At 36.8% G+C, this 19,755-nt stretch overlaps 2 protein-coding genes and 1 long non-coding RNA gene across 3 annotated transcripts; 1 reads left to right on the top strand and 2 right to left on the bottom strand.

Moving 5' to 3' along the window:
- Nucleotides 1-368: 368 nt before the first annotated feature.
- On the bottom strand, nucleotides 369-1,581 carry LOC126786776 (uncharacterized). Its single transcript, XR_007671217.1, has 3 exons — nucleotides 945-1,581; nucleotides 743-826; nucleotides 369-652 (listed from the first exon to the last, which is right to left on the bottom strand). It is a non-coding gene; the product is annotated as an uncharacterized LOC126786776 (long non-coding RNA).
- Nucleotides 1,582-14,303: 12,722 nt separating this feature from the next.
- Nucleotides 14,304-17,061, top strand: LOC126786771 (cytokinin riboside 5'-monophosphate phosphoribohydrolase LOG1). Its single transcript, XM_050512697.1, has 7 exons — nucleotides 14,304-14,587; nucleotides 14,946-15,043; nucleotides 15,160-15,190; nucleotides 15,804-15,903; nucleotides 16,028-16,098; nucleotides 16,204-16,347; nucleotides 16,541-17,061. Exons 1-7 carry the CDS (start codon nucleotides 14,474-14,476, stop codon nucleotides 16,631-16,633), a joined length of 651 nt encoding a protein of 216 aa, XP_050368654.1. The 5' UTR covers nucleotides 14,304-14,473; the 3' UTR covers nucleotides 16,634-17,061.
- A 562-nt stretch (nucleotides 17,062-17,623) lies between these two features.
- Nucleotides 17,624-18,918, bottom strand: LOC126786768 (deacetoxyvindoline 4-hydroxylase-like). The gene is made up of 3 exons (XM_050512693.1): nucleotides 18,404-18,918; nucleotides 17,983-18,304; nucleotides 17,624-17,884 (listed from the first exon to the last, which is right to left on the bottom strand). Exons 1-3 carry the CDS (start codon nucleotides 18,916-18,918, stop codon nucleotides 17,624-17,626), a joined length of 1,098 nt encoding a protein of 365 aa, XP_050368650.1.
- Between the last annotated feature and the right edge of the window lie 837 nt (nucleotides 18,919-19,755).

The following is a 19,755-nucleotide window of genomic DNA, read 5'->3' on the forward strand; positions in this document are numbered from 1 at the left end:
AATTACTCTCTGGCGCAGGGCCCTGCTCAGATGGATTACCATAAACAAAGGATTCCCATAAACAACCACTTTAACAGTGTCCACAAATTTCGGCAATGGAGGGGTATTGGTACAATCAGATGTGATTCAAGCGCCTCAACAACGAATACAGCTACAGCCCTGAAGTCCTTTCACTCAATCAAAACTTTCAATTGGTTCATCTCTACCCCGTTACAATCAGGGGAACAAAACACTGAGCCTAGTAAGTACAATTTGTAATTCAAGTCAGTGACTGGTATAAAATAGTTCTTGTTTCAACAACCTTCTTTGTCAAATTTAAGGATATCTTACAGGACTTTATACATCTTAGAAAAAATGCAAAACCTGGAAGAAAAAAAAAGTAGACAGACATCCAGTTATATCCGTAGATAAGTCAGTTGAACTAGTTCGCTTAATTTGCTGTTCTGTGATTGTTGGTCCTGTATCCACCGCATCTGAACTACTACTGCTTCTGGCCACCCCAGTGTGGTTTGTTTCCGAACTACTATGGATCCAGGTTCTCAGTTACCAATGCTTCAGAACAAAATAATGAAGTGACAATAACCTGAAATTCATCAGGGACATCTACTTCCACCCACGTTTCTTGGTCTAGAACTGCCTTTATCTTTGTCATCTAAACATATCAAGGCGCAAAGCAGTTACCTTACAGTACCATACCACGTGAAACTGAAATTACATACGAGTAAGCACAGTTAGAACTAACCCGTGATTCATGCTGATAATCGAGGAAGGCCTTTGCCTGTGACTGTAGTGTTCCTCTAATGCTAAATCCTGGCCTTCCCCCTATCTGCATACGATGGGTAAAATTGAGATGCATAACACATTGTCTAATTATAAAACTAGAAACAAATGGAAGATGCAGCAAAAAGGAATGCAAATGGAATAAAATAAATAAAATAATTTACCTTCTCGGTAGTAGTTATAAACTCTTATGTGATATTATATATGCTCAAAAACTCCTGTAATCTCAATTTTGGATGAAGAAGAGCACGAACCCCAAGTAGCTTTGCCCATCTTCCCTGAGCACTATCACATGCTGCAACAACGGCTTCTGTGTTTTCGTAACACATCAGTTCTGTTTTAGAAGCAATGTTTCAGACCAACCTTCAGCCAGTTCAGAAGGGTACTCCAACTCCCCAAGAAACTCAATAAGCGCGGTACTTCAATTGGAAGAGGTCATTAGAGAGGGGAGGGGCCCACTGAAGTGGTTGCGATGGAGGCCGATGTTGGAGAGTTGGGAGAGCTGGTTGAGGTTATGGGGGAAAGGTCCAATGAGGCCCTTGGACTTGAATCTGGGAGACTCTACTGGCAGAGCAAAAGACGTAGTCCCACTTAAGAGGGCCGCAGGGGTCAGAGTTGTCGTCGGGCCAGTTGAGGAAGTCGGAGTTGACCATGTTTTTCTTCAACTCGTTCAGAATGGCGAGGTCGTTCGGGTCTGTGGCGCTAAAGGTGACTGAGAGGAGGGGAAGGAGGAGGAGGTAGGGGACGGTGGCCATGGAAGATCTGTGGAAGGGTGAAGCGGCGGCGGGGAAGCTTCATAGAGCCATCAATGGCAGGTTTTGGGAATGAAGAAATGAGAGAGAGAAGAGAGTGAGAGAGATAATGGCTTGGGTGAGAGGATTGAAAGGTTTTCTGTGGCAATTCGTCGTAATTAGTTGAAGGAGATGAGGACACCCATTGGTATTACGAAAATTTCATTAAACTACAGTGTCCTCCGCTACAGTAGGCACCGCGGCTTCTGCTTCTAAAAGGAGGTTAAGGGTAGCTTCTGCTTTTCGAGCTTAAAAGCTCTGGCTTTTAAAAGCAGCAAGTGAGAAGCTGATTTACCAAACACTTCTCTTAACTTAACTTATAATCACCGGAGGTAAAAAGCTTTACCAAACATAGCCTATATATCACCATGACAAGGTGTAAACAATTCACCAGCACAAGGTGATGGCAGTCCCTACTTCCTTGTTGTGCACACCCTCTATCTTCTGTGCAAGTGATCCACCATCGATCCCACACCAATATGAATGTTTTTGCAACTGATTTTGTATTCATCTCATCACAAAATTTGTATTTGATGACAACGATAAGAAAGCTTTTGTTTTGGTTTATGGGAGTCTGACTCAAATGGCTGCAGCCCACAACATAGATAGCAATATTGCTCATTAGGACTTGCACTGCATATACGATAGCTGTGCCATGGCTCATCCAAATATCAACACTTCTTCACAAGTCAATACTACACTCGATTTTGAAGGATGAGATCAATAATTAGTGATGGCTGTGGTCTCTCTTTTGACATATATAGAGTGATTAGACCCTGTATCTACTACTAAAAGATGATAACTACTTATAGGTTACTATTGACACATTGTACGTTAAGATGACATATATATCTAGAAGTCTCAAAAGGCAAATGTGGGTCAAGCTAGCTCGACAGTTTGCTTATCATGCTGCCATTTGAGAAGGCAACCAAATTCAATACGTCAAAAGAGGGAGTTAAGAGTTTGTGACAAATTGCATAAAATACTTGCATTGTTGCTGGATCAATTTAAATTACCTCATTTTCGTCACCGTACCGATCGAGTTTTAGTTGTACGTAGTAGTTGCTTTGGACGCCGGTCAGCGGTATGGCCGGTAGCCGGAATTCAGTTACGTGTATAGCTGTTGCTCCTCCGGCCTTTTTTAACCAGCTTCGTTCGTACTTCCATTATCAGAAGATACTTTGAACATGTCTTCTGATTAAGCTTTCTTTCTGACGCTGACCGCGCGGCTAGCCGAGAAAAGCATGTCATGTCATCATTGTCATGCATATGCGAAACTAATTATAATTAGTCTGCGGCAGTCTCAGTCCTGCATGCTGCGGACAAGTCATGCCAAAGTCGGTGGCCGATCGACCACCTCTGGTCCCGACTGGAACATGCAAGTTCCTCCATCAATGGCTCAGTAACTTGAGCCTTAATATATGTTGACAAACACCGACCTCCGTCCCCGTGATCCATGCATGGTAAATATGCACAGCCTGCACTTAAATTCTTTAATTCACGTTTAGTCGATTGAACCCTAAAAGTCCTAAACCCTTATTGCCCTAGCTCCAAACTCTACGAGTAAAGATCAGAAGTGTTGACAGATTTTTTATCACATAACTTTATTGAACCTTGACCTCTCTGAACTAAACAATAAGAGGTAGATTGAGTCGCTGCATGACCCTCCAAATAGATTACTCCCCCATCGATTGTCTTTTGATTTTGTCTTGGATAGGTGTATGGATATGTGCGAGAATCTAAAACATTATCCATACACCGACGTCAAATTTAAACTTGTATGGCAACCCAGAACCGTAAAGCGATGAAGAACTTGTCCACGTAGAGAGCTACAATCCATTCATATAGAAAACATGTCTGTATATGGATAGTTTGTAATCTTGTATTACAAGTAACTTGTTGATGAACAGTACATGATTTGCACCCACAAAAATGATGGCGTCTTTGCTAGTGAAACACGCATAACAGTCAAGAAAGCAACAAGAGATTCCTACGCTTTTGAATGCATGGCGGTGCAAAGAAGAAAAGGGAAACTAGCTAATTATCTGGCCAGCTTTGTGCGAAAATTTTAAAAAAACTAGTGAGTGTCCTCGATCCATAACCATCATGCAATGAAGAAAAGTATTGTAGGCGGTTTGTCACCGAATGTTATATCCCTTTCAGACAATTCAACTTAGTTTTGGAATGCTGTTGATTATGTATGTTCATAATCAAACATGAATAATTAAAGATGGTCTGCGACTTAAAATTTGGTCCAAAAGGTGCAGATTAAATAAATAAATAAATTGAAGGCTGATGTTTGCAGTTCCAATATATATACATGTTCGAATTCGGTTAAGAGATCCTATTTATTTCTAAAGGAAGTGGTCCTGCAGTCGAAGACATGCATATATGGTTAATTGTACCATGTTCCAATTGACGATGTGAAGCACAAATCGATTGGTTATAATCTTGGTAGTATAATGTGTGCGCCGGAGATTGAATCGGGGTTATCATTTGACAATTACGCTGATGTATATAATATCAAGAGATGAACTCTCTTTCCGTTCTGGGAGTTTCTAGAGCATTCGGTGTTTTATTATATTCGAATCCATGATAGGAAATTAATATATCTTAATTAACCTAGCCTCTAGGTGCAATTTGTTCTTTGAATTAACTTCTATCGAAATTTAGGCATTCGGTATTACTCACTTGATCATTTTTACTTTCTTGATTTGATAACCACTACTCAAAGAAATTGCTTCACTTATCTCATTGTTCATTATATGTGGTGATTAGATTTTAAATTAAAACTGTGGTGTTCTCATTCCTCAATGTTGGTCATACCATGCATAGAATGAACATGCCATTATTGCCATGCAACACACTGAAAGTGAGCTTGATCACTTGTATACAGGATATCTAATTAATAACATTCTGTTTCGATCAGTTGTTATTTTGTTCTTTGCAAGAATAATAGTTGCAAGTGCACTCAAGCTAGGTCGTAAAGATTTCTCATGCCAAGTGTAATGTGATTTACACGAAAGGAAAAAAAAAAGGTAACACGATTGACAGTAAAATTGCATGCTAGATCATAAGCCTATTAAGGGGAGAGGAGGGGAGGGGAGTAATTATTCTGTGTACCCGCCACACCACGTGACACTGTCATATGATGTACCAAGCTAATCATATTACATCATGGTATAATTAACATGTACGCGGTGAAAATGACAAAAGTTTATTTACATAAAAGAACCAATCAGAAACAATCACAGTATAAAATGAACCAATAACATTAATGAGATACGACACGTGAGATATGCGGCAGATATATATAATAATTTCTCGAGCGGAGAACTACATATTTGACAACGTGTATTAATTAATACGCATATATGCGAATTAATTAATGATGCTTAATTTTAAACCGTATGAACGAAATATATTCTTAGTTTCGTCTCGTGTTTAAACACCTTTAGTAGAGTGAAATTTCATACTAGCTGATGGCTCATTTATATCTCTATATACGATTGCGAAGAAAGCACTACTCAGAAATGGAAAAGACAAAAGCATGAACTTGACGAGTATGTTCCTAACAGTAGGGACATGACATGATCATGGGTTAATTGTTGTTTTGCAAGTGGAATGAAAAATTGGCCATAATCTAATGCCTCTTCTAGAGGCTTTTTATAATCATGATGATAATTCATTACGATTAGGTGGCTATAGCTAGCATGAGTTGTGAGTGGGAATTCCACCAAATCGATCTCAAAGTGGGAGTCAATCATAGTTTGTTAGTCTCAAATAATTAAGCGATCACCAAATCAATATTTAACAACAATTCCAACAAACAAGGGCATATCCCGTGATCGACCGATCTAAAAGCGCAACGGGGGTTAAAGTGAAAGTGGATCGAAACCTTGCATCTTCTATCAAGCTTCTTCTACCAAACAGATGCATAGAATCATATTGAAAACTGTATATGTATGCAGCAACCTTATTTGACTGACCATTTAATATTTTGTCCCTGACTCCCCGTAGAAAGTTAATTTAGGTTATGTTTAAAGCTAATTGCCGCCACGAACCCTGATCTCAAAAAGCGGAATCTTGAAGATATATATGTTCAGTTCTGTTTTTCGATCCAGTACTTGATTTTCTGCTGAGGACAATGTTAATGACTTTCTAATCGATGGAGCAGATACATATAGAGGCCGTTATGGAGCCGACGTCTACACGGTGCGGATTTGGCCGTTCTAGTGACCGGTGACGCGTAACGACGGCACGGATGGTGCCGGTCATACTGTCTTCTCCCGGTGCTTCTATCTATAGGACTGGAGTTCCATCACCGGCCTACGGCAGTCGAAATCTGCAACTTTTCCACAACACTTAAATTTCTAGAAAATTACTGACGTCCACACTCGATTGTCTATATATATATATACAAGGTCCTTACACTAAGGGATCCATTTTTTTGGTTTTTTATAGAGATAAGTCATTTGACCAACTTTTCGATTGCATTTCAACATCTCCATCATTCAACATTCAACATCCCTTTTTTGATGCGTTCATTACTGTCACAAAGTTTAATACATTAACTATCACCATTTTGCATTGACTGAAACTTTTACAGAAGTGATATACACATCAAACCATAAAAATTGAATGGTGGAAATATGAAAATATAATCGAAAAGTTGGTTAATGAGTTATCCATTTAAAATACTCCAAAAAAGAATTCATCATTAGAAGAGTTATATATATATATATATATACATGTACGTATATATATATATATATATATACATGTACGTATATATATATATATGACATGGAGGCAGTTTGGTTTAGAAAATGAGCACATTCCACATGTCAAATATCTTACCCTATCTTCATATACTGTACATGGCTATATGCATGAGCTAATTAATTACAAAGTTGAACAAATTAATTAGTTGATTCCCAGCAAATGTAGTACTGATAAGAATCAAACAGGCAATGCCATTTTTTTTACTCTTCATCATCTGAATTCTGGAGAACAGGAGAAGTAAGTTTGTTGGAAGCAAAATTTGGAGATCGACGTACTTTCCATTCCTGGGCGGAGAAGAAGAGTGCGTAATTGAACTTCATATTTCTAGATAAGGAATCATCATTTGGTTACGTACGAAACGCACTTAGATCGCAGGCAGCAGCCTTACCTCAGTGGAAGACGCACTGGCCTCACTTTTAAGCTTATATGTGTCGATCGGAGAATCGAAATACACGAGAGCATTAATCAGGTTTATATATATCTTGTTCAACCCGTCGATCATGAAATGGATAAGGTAATAACTATATATAAGGGTTGGTAGTGTACCCTAATCAAAATGCCTGAACCTGTAAAATGCATGGCTGTTAAATTTTAATTCTTCGAGTATTACTGGTTCGTGTTCGACGGAGTCCGGGAAAGTTTATCGGTAAAACAAACAAGGGCCATTCCATTATATCCTTCATTTTTTTTATGCTCAAAATGAACTGATCGAGAATAGTTCTTCAATTTTTCCCCCTTCCTTTTTAGCTGATCTAATTCCAAGAAGTTAATCTCGTAAGGGTACGTGCAGTGAGAACGAGAAGCTCCGGTACGGTGGTGCATTCTGGAAAAGATGGTAATGAAGGGAATGGTCGGGTGTTGGTAAGACGAGAACCATCTCTCCTAACCCTACATCCCAACTTTTAAGGGACAAAACTGTGTCAAAACATAGAATTCTTATCTCCAAACAATATAATGTCCCCTTTCATTTGAATAGCTAGCAAACATACCATCATATATACATACACATCATTCAGGGGTGAACCAAGACTTCTTTTTTCCCCATATGTTGGATAATGAAATTGATTAGAATGAAGATATGATCATGTGTAACAACACATACATGAGATTTCATTATTATAAAACAAATATAGTTGGGGAATGTATTTCCCTAGTCTATAACATCCACTAAATGTGCAAGTCTTTTCTTTGGTTCTGGCGTGCAATTGGTCTCCTAGCATTATCTTCTCTTTAGTGATCAGAGGAAAGAACTTAGTTTATAACAAATCATATATGAACACTATATGCAAAAACTGTCAAATACGTACTAGATCGACCAATAGGCAATAAGTTAATGGCTGAGGTTTTTTTCTTGTCCTTTTGGCAAACCAATAGCCTAGGTTTAGGGGTTGCAGACTTCAGTTCCTCACTTCTTCATGTTAACGTATCTCTCTTAATTTAGAAAGATTAGCTAGCAAAACAGATTTATATTTAGCAGATAAACAAATGAAATTTATATTTAATCTAGTACTGTTTTTTTTTTCCTGGTACCCATAAAAGTTGCGTTGTAATTTTTATCTTTAACTTGCAGAAATGAAAAGAGTTATTAAAAAAAATAAGGAGGCAACAAAAGCAATTGGTAGGGCAGGGACGGGTGAAGATGAGGATGAGAATGAGAATGTGAGCTTGTTCCTTTTGGCAGGTAATATACAAGTGTTTCCTATGCATACAACAACTTTGTCTAGGGAGGTAGAGTGGCTGAGGGTGCATCCAATATGGGTCAGACACTCATGCCTATCAATCCATACGTACTGACATGGACCTTAATCATAGAGCGGATTCCAGGCACTAAGGTTTACTTATACAAGTTATGTGCAAATACTATTAGTTTGATGCACGATAGTTAATTTAAAATGCATGGAAGTACATACGTACAAGAAAGACGGGGAATTTTAATCTCCCCCAACTCTCAGGCCAAATCTAGATCGAAAAGGGGGGGGGGGGGGGGGGGGGGGGGGGTTAACTGTGTAGAGAGCAAGCAGAGCATAAAGTTGGAGAGAAAAAAACCAGTACTGGTTCTTTTAAGTAATATTGACAATTGGAGAATATATAACAACTATTTGAATTTGTCTTTTCCCATGATGCCTTTGTGAATATGTTTGCAACAATTGTTGCAAAGAGCCAACATATATCGAGTTCTAACTGAATCATTTAGTATCTTGTCTCGAATAAATTGACAACACATCTCAATGCAATGTGAATTTTCATGAAAAACTGGATTAGCAGCTATGTATAGGGCTAATTGATTATAACAATGCAAATCAGCTAGTTAAGGAATATGTCTATGCAACCAAATAAATATTGTAAACAAGTGAGTTTGCAACATCTACCGGGCATTGCTCTTAATTATACCTCTGCACTTGATATCCATATTGCCTTTTGCTTCTTGGTCAGCCATGAGATCATGAATCTCCTAAGAAAACATAATATCCAGTCGAACCAGCGAGTAATAAGACAACCCGCCTAGTTAGAGTCTTGGATTGCTCTCAAATTTAAATAATTATTGGAATTTAATCTTGATCTTGATCAGGAGATGATTTCAAATATGTAAGGACCCGAAGTATAGTTACATGTGAGGCTGACAAGACTAATGCATAAATATGATGAGAATATGAACTGATTAGGTATGTCGTGTAACATTTCGATTTTTTTAAGTATGTCAAATTCTATTTTCTTTGAGAAATAGAAATTAAAGTCTCCACGAGTTCAGCATATTTTTCAAGGAAGTTTTTAGAGTTTCAAAATATTTTTAACGATTTTTCAAATTTTGATTACATTTTTCCTACATGACAACATGACGCAATCTCATTGGTCTAAAACTTAACTTAATTGCTAGGTATTTCAACGCTCATCTGTGTCATTTTTGATGTGTCATTTGGACACGTATCGGCTTGTGGGTCAAAGAGATGGGCTTCCATTTGGTGGTTGACACGTGTCAAAATGAACCAATCATTTTGTGACACGTGGCTTTCTTAATGCTATAAATAGGCTACAGCCCTCTCATCCATGTGATTTCTTTCTCTCCAAACACTGTTTCTCTCTAGTTTTTATTTTATTTTAACACTGTTTCTCTCTAGTTTTTATTTTATTTTATTAGTATATGATGAAATTTCTATGGATCATAATTTTTTATCCATAATTCTGATTTTCGAATCCTCAATTGGCTACGGGTTCATTTTAGCGTCATTTTTATATCCTAGAAGTTTGGGCTAGATCCAACGGTGGTTCTTGAATGCTCGTTTTAAGAGATTTGGTTTACGATATGGGTGACGATTCGTATTCTCAAGGTGAGTGAATTTTATTTTTACATAGAATTGCATGTGATTCTATTTTGAAAATTATCGGTTATTCATCTTATGTTGGTTTTAGTGATATTTTGTGATATTCTTTTCTGGAAAGGATTCGAGTCTTTTTTGTTCTTGAATTATTATTTGATGGCCTTTTTTGTGGAAGAATAATGTGTTATTTGTTTTGAGATTTGTGTTGGTAATTTTGGATGTGGTGTCAACACTAGGAGAGAGGGGATGAATTAGTGATGTTCTGGGATTATAGAGTTGTTAGAGAGGGGATGCACTGGCAGTTATAAATAATTGTTATTGTCGAAACGCTAGAAGAAAGGGGATGAACTAGTGTTCTTTTGAGATTATAAAAAACGCGGAAGAGATTGGATGTACGGGCAATGTTATAGGTGTTGTTGACTCACTAGAAGAAATCTAGAGGGGATGTACTAGTGAATCTCATATATAGATACTAGAAGAGAGGGGATGTAATTGGTGTCATAGGAGCGTGGTTGTTAACTCACTAGAAGAGATGGGATGTACTAGTGAGCTGGAGAGTAGATTCCAGGAGAGGGGATGCACTGGTAACTTGTAAGAGTAACGGATGTGTGTGAGGTTTTAGTTTTTTTTTATATTATTATTTTGACCCATTCTGTTTTTCAAATCCTGAGTTGGAGATTGATATTGTTTGGAAGTTCTCATATTTGAATTTGGTTTTCCAAAAATGAATTTTTGCAATTATGATTTAGAATCATGTTTATTTGAAACTTATTAATCACATGCTTGTTTAATTAGTAACTCAAATTGGAAAAGTATTAAATATTCATTGTTATCTTTCTCGTTAGTTTAAAATATTATTTTTATCCACTCACTCTAACGTAGTTTTCTTTCAAACGCTTTTCCTTGGGCTTTTCGGTTTCTAATGCCTAATTTGCAGATCGTCCAATTCGGCTTAGTAGGAGTTGAGACATAGTTACCCCTTCCACTGCTACCGTTTGTCTTAGGTTGATAGTTAAGCTCTTTGTTTATTAGATAAGATTTTTTCTGTTAGAATGCTTGGATATTTAAACAAGTTGTAAATTAAATTTACATCTTTGAAGTTTAGTTGTGGAGTTTGGTTAATTGTGTAAGCACATAGGCTTCAAGTGATGAAGTTGGGCTTGTGAATTTAGAAATATTTCGATTTTGAACATGTCAGACTTGTCCATTTTCAAGGAAGGTCATGCCGGATTTTTGGTAGATTTTCCTTGAGGTGAATCCTGCATATTTTACTTCGAATTTCAGGACGGGTCTTGTCATGTCGGGTAAGGTAATAGTGATAGGGGAATGATATAGAGACTTAAAAATTCAGACCTGAAAATGTCGTAGTCCTATATGTCAAGCCTTGTCATTTAGACACATCACTTATTTAATAAAACTACGCCACATCTTAAGTAAAATGACAATCATATCCATCACAATTTTATTAGTCATAATTTCTTACCTTTTTAATCAATAGCTAAAGTAATTTTCATAAGGTATGATTAATATTTCAATATATTTTCTTTCTTTTTTAGATCTAATTTAATTTTTGACTTTTCAAATTAACTTATTGGTGTAACGAATGTTAGGTAACTTTTGCAAATGTATTGAATTCATTGATATAAAGATTTTGATTATATATTTTTCAGATTTTTTATTCCAACCCACAAACTGCAAAATTGATGTATACATATTGTACTACTATTTTTCTGCATCAAAGTTCTTTTATATCTTTTACTATTTTCTCCTCGCTTGATTAATAATTGTTTACCGTCTCAAAAATATTAATTTATAGAGCTTTAAATATATATATATAGAAAATTAATATAATTTTGAATAAATTTACATGAAAAACTATATGTAATTTCACTTTATATTTTTTAATTTAATCCAAGCATGAGTGAATTAAAAAAGTATTGATAAAAAAACCAAAATAAATTATTTATAGAATAAAGTCAAAATAATATGAAATTATTAGATTCATGAAGGATATGATGGTCATTATATTTCAAAATGATATTACATTATTTTCTGAAAACACAACGTGGCTATGTGACACATCATGACACCTAAAATTGAGACTTTTGAGGCTAATAATTTTGAGACCAATAATCATTTTCCATAGTGATATATATTACCACATGATCCTTTTTTACTTGATCTTGAGTATGACTTGTATTGGAGTTTAACTCCCACTTGATCCAATGGTTGTATTGAATTTTCACTAAATGGAATATCATTATTCATTAATTAAAAAAAGTAAATTAGAAAAAAGTACAATTTCACATAATAAATTAGAAAAATATCACCACTTATTTTATTATTAGAAAAATGTCATTTCATTTTAATTGAAATTATAAAAAGGTTAATTCCTCCTATGGTACTTAAAGTATGGTTATTTGGACAATTTAAATGAGGTATGAAAACAGAGAATTTGGTACCTGAAGTTCTCATTTGTAAGCCATTTTGGTACCACTATCAATTTTATCATATTTTAGGGTTATTTTCGTCATTCTAGCCCTAAACTCATTAAATTCACATTTTCTTCATTTCTTCCTATAATTGCCTCTCTTTGGAGATAATTAAATTGATATATCTACTCCACTTAGCATCTACTTCGCATATATCGAAAATTAACTTTTTTTCTTAATATACTTATTGTATCATAATTATTTTCTGCAAAGGAAATAAAATGCCTTTTATGCAATTGTAATTTTTTATTAAAATATATATTTTTAAATTACTTATAATTAAAATTAATTTAGATTGATAGCTACATTATGAAAAATTATATACGTAAATCATCACAGATACGAAGTGGATGAGTTATCAAATTTTTAGTGATAATTTAGAGGCAATTTGGAGCTATTATGAAAAAATGAAGTAAAGTAGAGATATGATGACGGAAATAACTTTGAAAATATGGTCAAAATTGACATAAGTACCAAAATGACCTAAATTTGAGAACTTTAGGTACCAAATTGTCCGTTTTCAGGTACCAAATTTTCCAAGTAGCCAAACATCATGTACCATAGGAGGAATTTACCCATTATAAAATAGTCAACAAGATTTAAATAAAATTAGAAAATAGTCATTTCTTTTATATTTTTCTTACTGTTTTGTCATTTCTTACATTTTTTTTTCTTTTCTAATTCCGGCCATAATTTTACCGCCCGACAATAGATTTGAGCATAGTTGGTACCATTAGAAAGCTCTCCCCCATTTTTCATTTGATAGCATATCCACTCTGAACCGACCACCGTACAAGGCGCAGAAACCCTCGCAAGGGGCTACCGCAATCCATGTGGTGCTCTAAGCAATTCTAGTGAAACCGGAACATAAGGCTCCCTAATTCTTACTATTTTTTTTAATTCTGAAGAGACTCATACCAATATCCTTTGAATTTTAACATAATTTTTCTTATTTAGACATATCTCTCGACATGTCACACCCAATGTCACATGACCTGTCACACTACCTATCACACTAAATGTCACACTCATTGTCTCACCCCATGTCACACTAACTGTCACACCCCCTGTCACACTACTTATCACACTGTTTATGTGACTATGTTGTGAGGAGGAGGAGAAGGAGAAGAAGAAGAAGAAATAGAAATAATGAACCTTAGTTTAGTGTTATGTGATCTTGAATTTTTCAAATAAACTCCTACCATCCAAATATCGACATTAATGTGATGTTGCACCCCAGCCACACTACTGATCACACTAGTTATCTGCATGTCACACTACCAGTCACATTACTTGTCGCACAAATTTTTAACTGTCACAGGTGGTGTAACATGTATTCAGTAGTTTTTACATAACCCATAAAACTGCTCGGGGCACCCATGTCATCAACATCATCTTCTTCTCCGACTACTCAAACACATATGCAATTCCATCTTTGCCTTCAAATTTTCATTGTTGTCGTCCACTACTTCCAAATCAGGGGATTTCTTCAACGACTTGCATGAGTATGTCGTCGTCTTTATCCTCTGCAATCTCAACTCCATTGTGAAACCAATGAAGCAATCTGGAATTGACTCGAGTCGCCGCTGCTCCGCCTTCACAAATCCGACCATCTCGTAGTCCTCCACACACTCAACTCCTTCAAGTGTTCGAACGCCAATGACATTGGAGTCATTACCAGGTCTCCGCCGACACTGGCATTGCCACCATCTTCGAGTCCACTCAGTCCTTTCTCATTGAAGAAGCATCAAACAACTGTGTTGTTCCGGCCATTAGACCTAGAGAAGCAGCGAGGCAGGTGGAGCTCGATGGCGTCCTTGCTGAGATCTGGGTCGACCGAGAAGAGAGAGATCGCTAGTCGATTTGGTCGCGGGGTCAACGCGCGAGAGAGAGAGAGTTGTACATTGTAATTTTTCAGAATTTAAAGGGCAATGCTTTAATTTGTTTTTATTGGGTGACTTTTTTCTAAATTTCAAATATTACTTGACCTTTTTATAAATATAGACTTTTGTATGAGAAGAAAAAAAATTTAAATTAGGCACCCCAAGATAAAACCTTTTGACTTGTCTTGTCCTGATTGGAGGGTACGATAGAGTTGCATACACCCGGGTGATGAATTAATTTTCTCTGGTTCGCAACGGTATGAACTATCGAGTAATGAAACCTCGCGTGCTATTGTCCGCCTATGCTCTTCTCCTTCCCCTTATAAATATGCGAACATATGCACATACATAACCCAAACCACACTGAGGTATAAGATATTTCCTACCTAGTCACCTCTAGCTCTTCCCTGCCAGCAACTGAATAGATGGAGGTGAAAATGACGCAATCTAGATTCAAGAGGATTTGTGTGTTTTGTGGGAGTAGTCCCGGAAAGAAGAGCAGTTACCAAGATGCAGCTATCGAGCTCGGGGAAGAATTGGTAACTTCTTTAGTTCTATTCATCATCTGCTTATTCTTTGAGCTTTTCAGCTTTGGTAGTTCATAGAGCTAGCTATACAAGTTTGAACCTGTTATCTTATTAACCAAGATAAATTTCAAAGTTTCTGCTTCGTATATCTTGCTCTGTTTTCAGAATAGGAAGTTTCTCTGTTTCTGTAACTCATAAGTTTGAGTATAGATATGAGAAGCTTGGAATATGAAGCCATTTTTTTTTGCTTCCCACTTTCATGGAGTACCCAAAAGTGGGAACTTCCTAAATTAGGGGTGTATTTTACAGGTTTTTCCCTGCAAAAATTTAATTCACTGAAAAGAGCATGCTATCTGGTTTGTTGTTATAGGTTTCTAAGGATATTGATTTGGTTTATGGAGGAGGGAGTATTGGCCTGATGGGTTTGATTTCCCAAGCTGTTTATGATGGTGGAAGACATGTCATTGGGTATGATCATCTTGATTACTTCTTCTTTGCTCTTACTTCTGTTTTATAATTTCATTAATACTGTTGCTTTAGTAATTTCTCCAAAACTGATTTTTGTCATGTTATTGTCTTTGTAGAGTTATCCCCAAGACCCTTATGCCTAGAGAGGTGAGTATGTTCTCATGCAATTATAATTATTTTGTTACAGAAGATGATGATAGTGACTGAACAGAAAGCATTATCTTCTTTCTCTTGGTATTTCATTTTTCATCAATGATCAATTTCTACCTCACTTTTGTTATCTTAGATTTCTGGGTTTGTCTTCTTACATGCCTCTTTGAAGATTCTAGGTCCTCCAATTTGTTAGCCTTCACATGTGGAACTTGTTTCATGTTAAAATAAGGAATAACAAATGATACTTGTTTAAAAGTTTCATCCGTAAATCCACCAGACTAATCCTGAGAGTTCCAACATTTTTTTGTCCTTCTCTACTTGCTTTATACACACCAACTGGTGGACTAGTGGTTATCTCAGATTTTATGATACAGAAAATATCAAGTTTTTATATTTCCCCAATCCCCACTCTCTTTTTTCCCAGTGGAAATGGATGAACCCACCATCCTCTATCACAGTATTACTCATGATAGCTTATCTGGCTCAAACACTATGAAATTATACTTTCTTCTCTCTCCCCCTCCCTTTCTCAAATTTGCTGTCTTTTTGTGCTTGTTGTGGTGTGCCTGTTCTGATATCAGACCAATTTTATCTGTTGGGTTTTCAGATTACTGGTGAAACAGTGGGAGAAGTGAAAGCAGTAGCAGACATGCACTCAAGGAAAGCAGAAATGGCTAAGCACTCTGATGCCTTCATTGCCTTACCTGGTTGGTGTAAACCCTACATACATGCCTATATACTAATAAACATGCACAATAACACATTAAAATTCCTAACAGAACAATTACATAATCATATAATTGATAATCGCAAACTTTTTCTCCTTCAAAGGTGGATATGGAACACTTGAAGAGCTTCTTGAAGTAATAACATGGGCTCAGCTGGGCATTCATGATAAACCAGTAATGTCCTGTTTGCATATTCTATTCCCCTTCAAGTTGAGCAAATTAGAGTAACTAGTGAAGTAAAGATCTGTTGGATCAACAACTTGATTCCTTATTTTACAGGTGGGATTGTTGAATGTGGACGGGTACTACAACTCCTTATTGTCGTTCATCGACACTGCTGTGGAAGAAGGTTTCATAAGTCCAAATGCGCGTCACATAATTGTTTCTGCTCCTACTGCCAAAGAGTTAGTGAAGAAAATGGAGGTAACCAGAAAGCTTTTTCTACATTATTTGAACACTGCTTTATTATTATTAATTTTTATGCTACATAAACTCGTTTTTAGACTCCGAATGAGTGTATCATACTCGTGTGATACTCAGTTTGAAGTGTTAGAAGCTAAGTGAATTTGGATTAGGGACTAATACAATTTTTTCTTGGATAATTTTTTCTGTTTAGGAATATGTCCCGCGCCATGAGAGAGTTGCTTCAAAGCTAAGCTGGGAAATGGAGCAGTTTGGCTACTCTCCAATGCATGATATTTCAAGGTGAATAAACTCATGGGCACAAAGGGGATGTTCATGGCCTTCGTTGGTGAAAGGAACTAATTTTAGTTGACTGAAATGAACCTTCTTGAAATGGGATTTCTTTTACTGCATTTCCCTTTCGATCTGCTAGCTAGTGTAAGCTGAAAAGAAAACATTTGACCTCAGCAATCAAGTAGCTTGTGTAGTTACTCTCTTCAAATGAACTTGGCTTGTATGTAGTTTAATTTTCATCTTAATTTCAGAATCGGGGTTTATTGTGTCACTAAAATCTCCATTTCACTATATATCCTGGGCCTTTCAGTTTGACTAAAAGCATAGATGGTTCGTGGTCTTTGATAGGTAGCTCCATAGCCCATTTAACCTTTTTTTTTTGGTTAATTAGCCCCATTTAATTAGCTAGGTGGGCAAAGCAACAATCGTTGTAAATCTGAAATCTGCATCAAGTTTAGGTAGTTGAATACATGGCTTCAAAAGATCAAATAATAGTGTACTTTGTTGGTATTGTATAGAAGCCACATTCAAATAAGATTAGAGAGCCAACTGATCAATTTGTAAAGGATACCAAGTACTAAGGACACCAGCCAAAATCAGCAGCAAACAATTCTTTTCGCGTTGAAGAGCAAATATCATAGCAGTCGTTAATTCGTGATACAATAGAACCCAAGTAGAACAAAATAGAGCAGTACATAGCAACTAGGTGATCTGTAGCAATGAACTAAAGAAATTTCCGGTAACAAAGCCATCATGGAAACGTCATAGCAACTAACAAAATCTAAAGCAGCTGCAATGTACGTGTATATACATATGAACCGGATTACATTACGAGTATACTAATAGGAAAAAGAACAAGCTCAATCATAGTCTGTTGTCTGAGAAGAGTGACATTATTTCAGAGGATCAGTGATGAACACAACATACACTTAATCCCTTATTACATAATTTAAGTACTAGAGCAGTGATAGATCATCATGATAATCGTTTCGATGAACAAACTTCACACTTTCAAGTATTCGAGTCCAGGCACCCCATTGATCAATCCTTTCTGGAAGTTGCCTGTTACATAATCCATCACAGTTGTTCCGCGGTATATTGGAGGATTTTCTTTGGAGGTCAACTCCTTGATAGGCTCATAAACTCTCTGTGCAGAAATTTCTTGTTGAACATACCTGAAAAAACATCCCACAGAAACTCTTGGACCTTCCTTCTTGGCGATAACTCTATGCGTGTCGCTAATGTATCTATTATATGAGATTAGCTGCACATAAACGTATGGCCATTGTTCTTACAAATTGTACGTAGAAGAAAAGGTCTATCAATTCAAAAGGCAATACATAAACCAAAAGCAATGCTTGCCTGCAAGAAATCTCCAATGATCACCACCAGAGCTCCGGGAATAGGAGGGACATCAATCCACTGGTTTTTATACAAAAGCTGGAGTGCAGTAATATTATCTTGAAGTAGGATGGTGAGAAAAAACACATCTCTATGTTCGCCACTGTCGATGGTCAATTCAGGCTCAGGGCATGGTGGATAGTAGTTACCAGCAACAAGATGTCCATTTGCACAATCCAAGCCTATAAGGTGGTCAGGTTTGAGCCCCAGTCCTTCCGATAGTAATTTAAACAATCTGACACTTAATTTGTGAGCAAACTTTGAGTACTCCAAAGTTATGTCTCTGCAAAATTTTCATTTTTATCCACAAATTAGTATCCTCATGCATGACATATTTACGTGATAAAATATGATATGGATGATATGATTTCAAAATCCATACCTGCAAACTTCTGGCAATTCCTGAGGGTATAAAGGTCCAGAACTCATGTCACATGTTAATGAGTCCCGCCAACTATGTCGAGAACTCGATCTAGCCAACTTATGGCTACCAACAAAGCTGACCTTCCTCTTGATGTCGGTACTGTAGTACTCAGCTTTTACTTCCTTTAGCAGCTCATGAAAGGCACGCATCGCCTGCAGCATCTCGTCCAGTACCCTCTTAGGTATTTCATGGTTCACCACCTGAAACAACCCCACAGTCTCGGCAGCCTGCCGGACTCCATCAATCACCTCTGCATGTCTTCCCATGCCAATTGCTGCGTCAGCGAGGTCCACCACCGGAATACTGAACTCGGTTTCGGTTACTTGGCTGTGAACAATTGGCAGATGGATGAAAATTTCTGGTACCTTGATAATTCCTACATCAACGATCCCTTTCACACCAGCTTTGGATTCGTCAAAGGCCTTCAACTGTTTGAGAAGAAGGTCTTGGTCGCTTGAACTCTTGGCTGCCATTGATTGTACGTATAGTATCTTGTGTATGTTCTCAAATTGGGGTAAGCTGTATATATATATATATATATACAGTCTCTATCCAGAGTGAAGCTTCACTCTGAAATTTCAGAGTGAAGTTCCAATTTTGGCACACTTTTCGGTCAAATTTTTTCACCATAAGCAATTCAATATTTAGGTATGCTATTCAAGATCATCTCTACAAAATTTCATCTAATTCGAATATCGTTAATGTATTGAAATTAGATTAAATCAATGAATGAATTAAAACTGTTTAACGTGAACCGTTCGTATAAATATCAATTTTGAAAGCTCAAACCATTGTCAAATTGGTTGAAACTTTGTAGAGATGATCTTGAATAACATACCTAAATATTGAATCTCTTATGGTGAAAAAATTTGACCGAAAAGTGTGTCAAAATTGGAACTTCACTCTGAAATTCCAGAGTGAAGCTTCACTCTCGATAGGGACTGATATATATATATATATATATATAGACATTGGTCCGGACGTTCAAACGGTTTTTCCGTCCGAACTTCTGTCATTTTTCTACAATTCGGTCGCCAGTGATGCTGTTGCTTCTAGCCGGAGTGACAACACACCTTCGTAGACGCTGCTACGATGAAGAAAAATGCGAAGGAGATCGGGATCGGAGGTCCACCATAATTGGTGGTGAAGGTTTGAGTGAGGTTGCTGCACAGACTTCCGATCCTGATTTTTTTCGCCTTCTTCATCGTAGCAGCATCTAGGGTGGTGAGGTATCACTCTGACGAGAAGAAACGGCGTCACCGACGTCCGAATCGTGGAGAAACGGCGGAAATCGCGAAAAACTGTCCGAA

This window comes from Argentina anserina, chromosome 3, assembly GCF_933775445.1.
Source record: "Argentina anserina chromosome 3, drPotAnse1.1, whole genome shotgun sequence".
NCBI classification, from domain to species: domain Eukaryota; kingdom Viridiplantae; phylum Streptophyta; class Magnoliopsida; order Rosales; family Rosaceae; genus Argentina; species Argentina anserina.

Coding starts and splice junctions, on each gene's coding strand:
- LOC126786768 (XM_050512693.1), bottom strand. CDS start 18,918: ATGGCAGCCAAGAGTTCAAGCGACCAAGACCTTCTTCTCAAACAGTTG. Junction 18,305..18,403: donor GAATTGCCAGAAGTTTGCAG/GTATGGATTTTG, acceptor AAAATTTTGCAG/AGACATAACTTTGGAGTACT. Junction 17,885..17,982: donor TCATTGGAGATTTCTTGCAG/GCAAGCATTGCT, acceptor GTTTATGTGCAG/CTAATCTCATATAATAGATA.
- LOC126786771 (XM_050512697.1), top strand. CDS start 14,474: ATGGAGGTGAAAATGACGCAATCTAGATTCAAGAGGATTTGTGTGTTT. Junction 14,588..14,945: donor TCGAGCTCGGGGAAGAATTG/GTAACTTCTTTA, acceptor TTGTTGTTATAG/GTTTCTAAGGATATTGATTT. Junction 16,348..16,540: donor AGTTAGTGAAGAAAATGGAG/GTAACCAGAAAG, acceptor TTTTCTGTTTAG/GAATATGTCCCGCGCCATGA.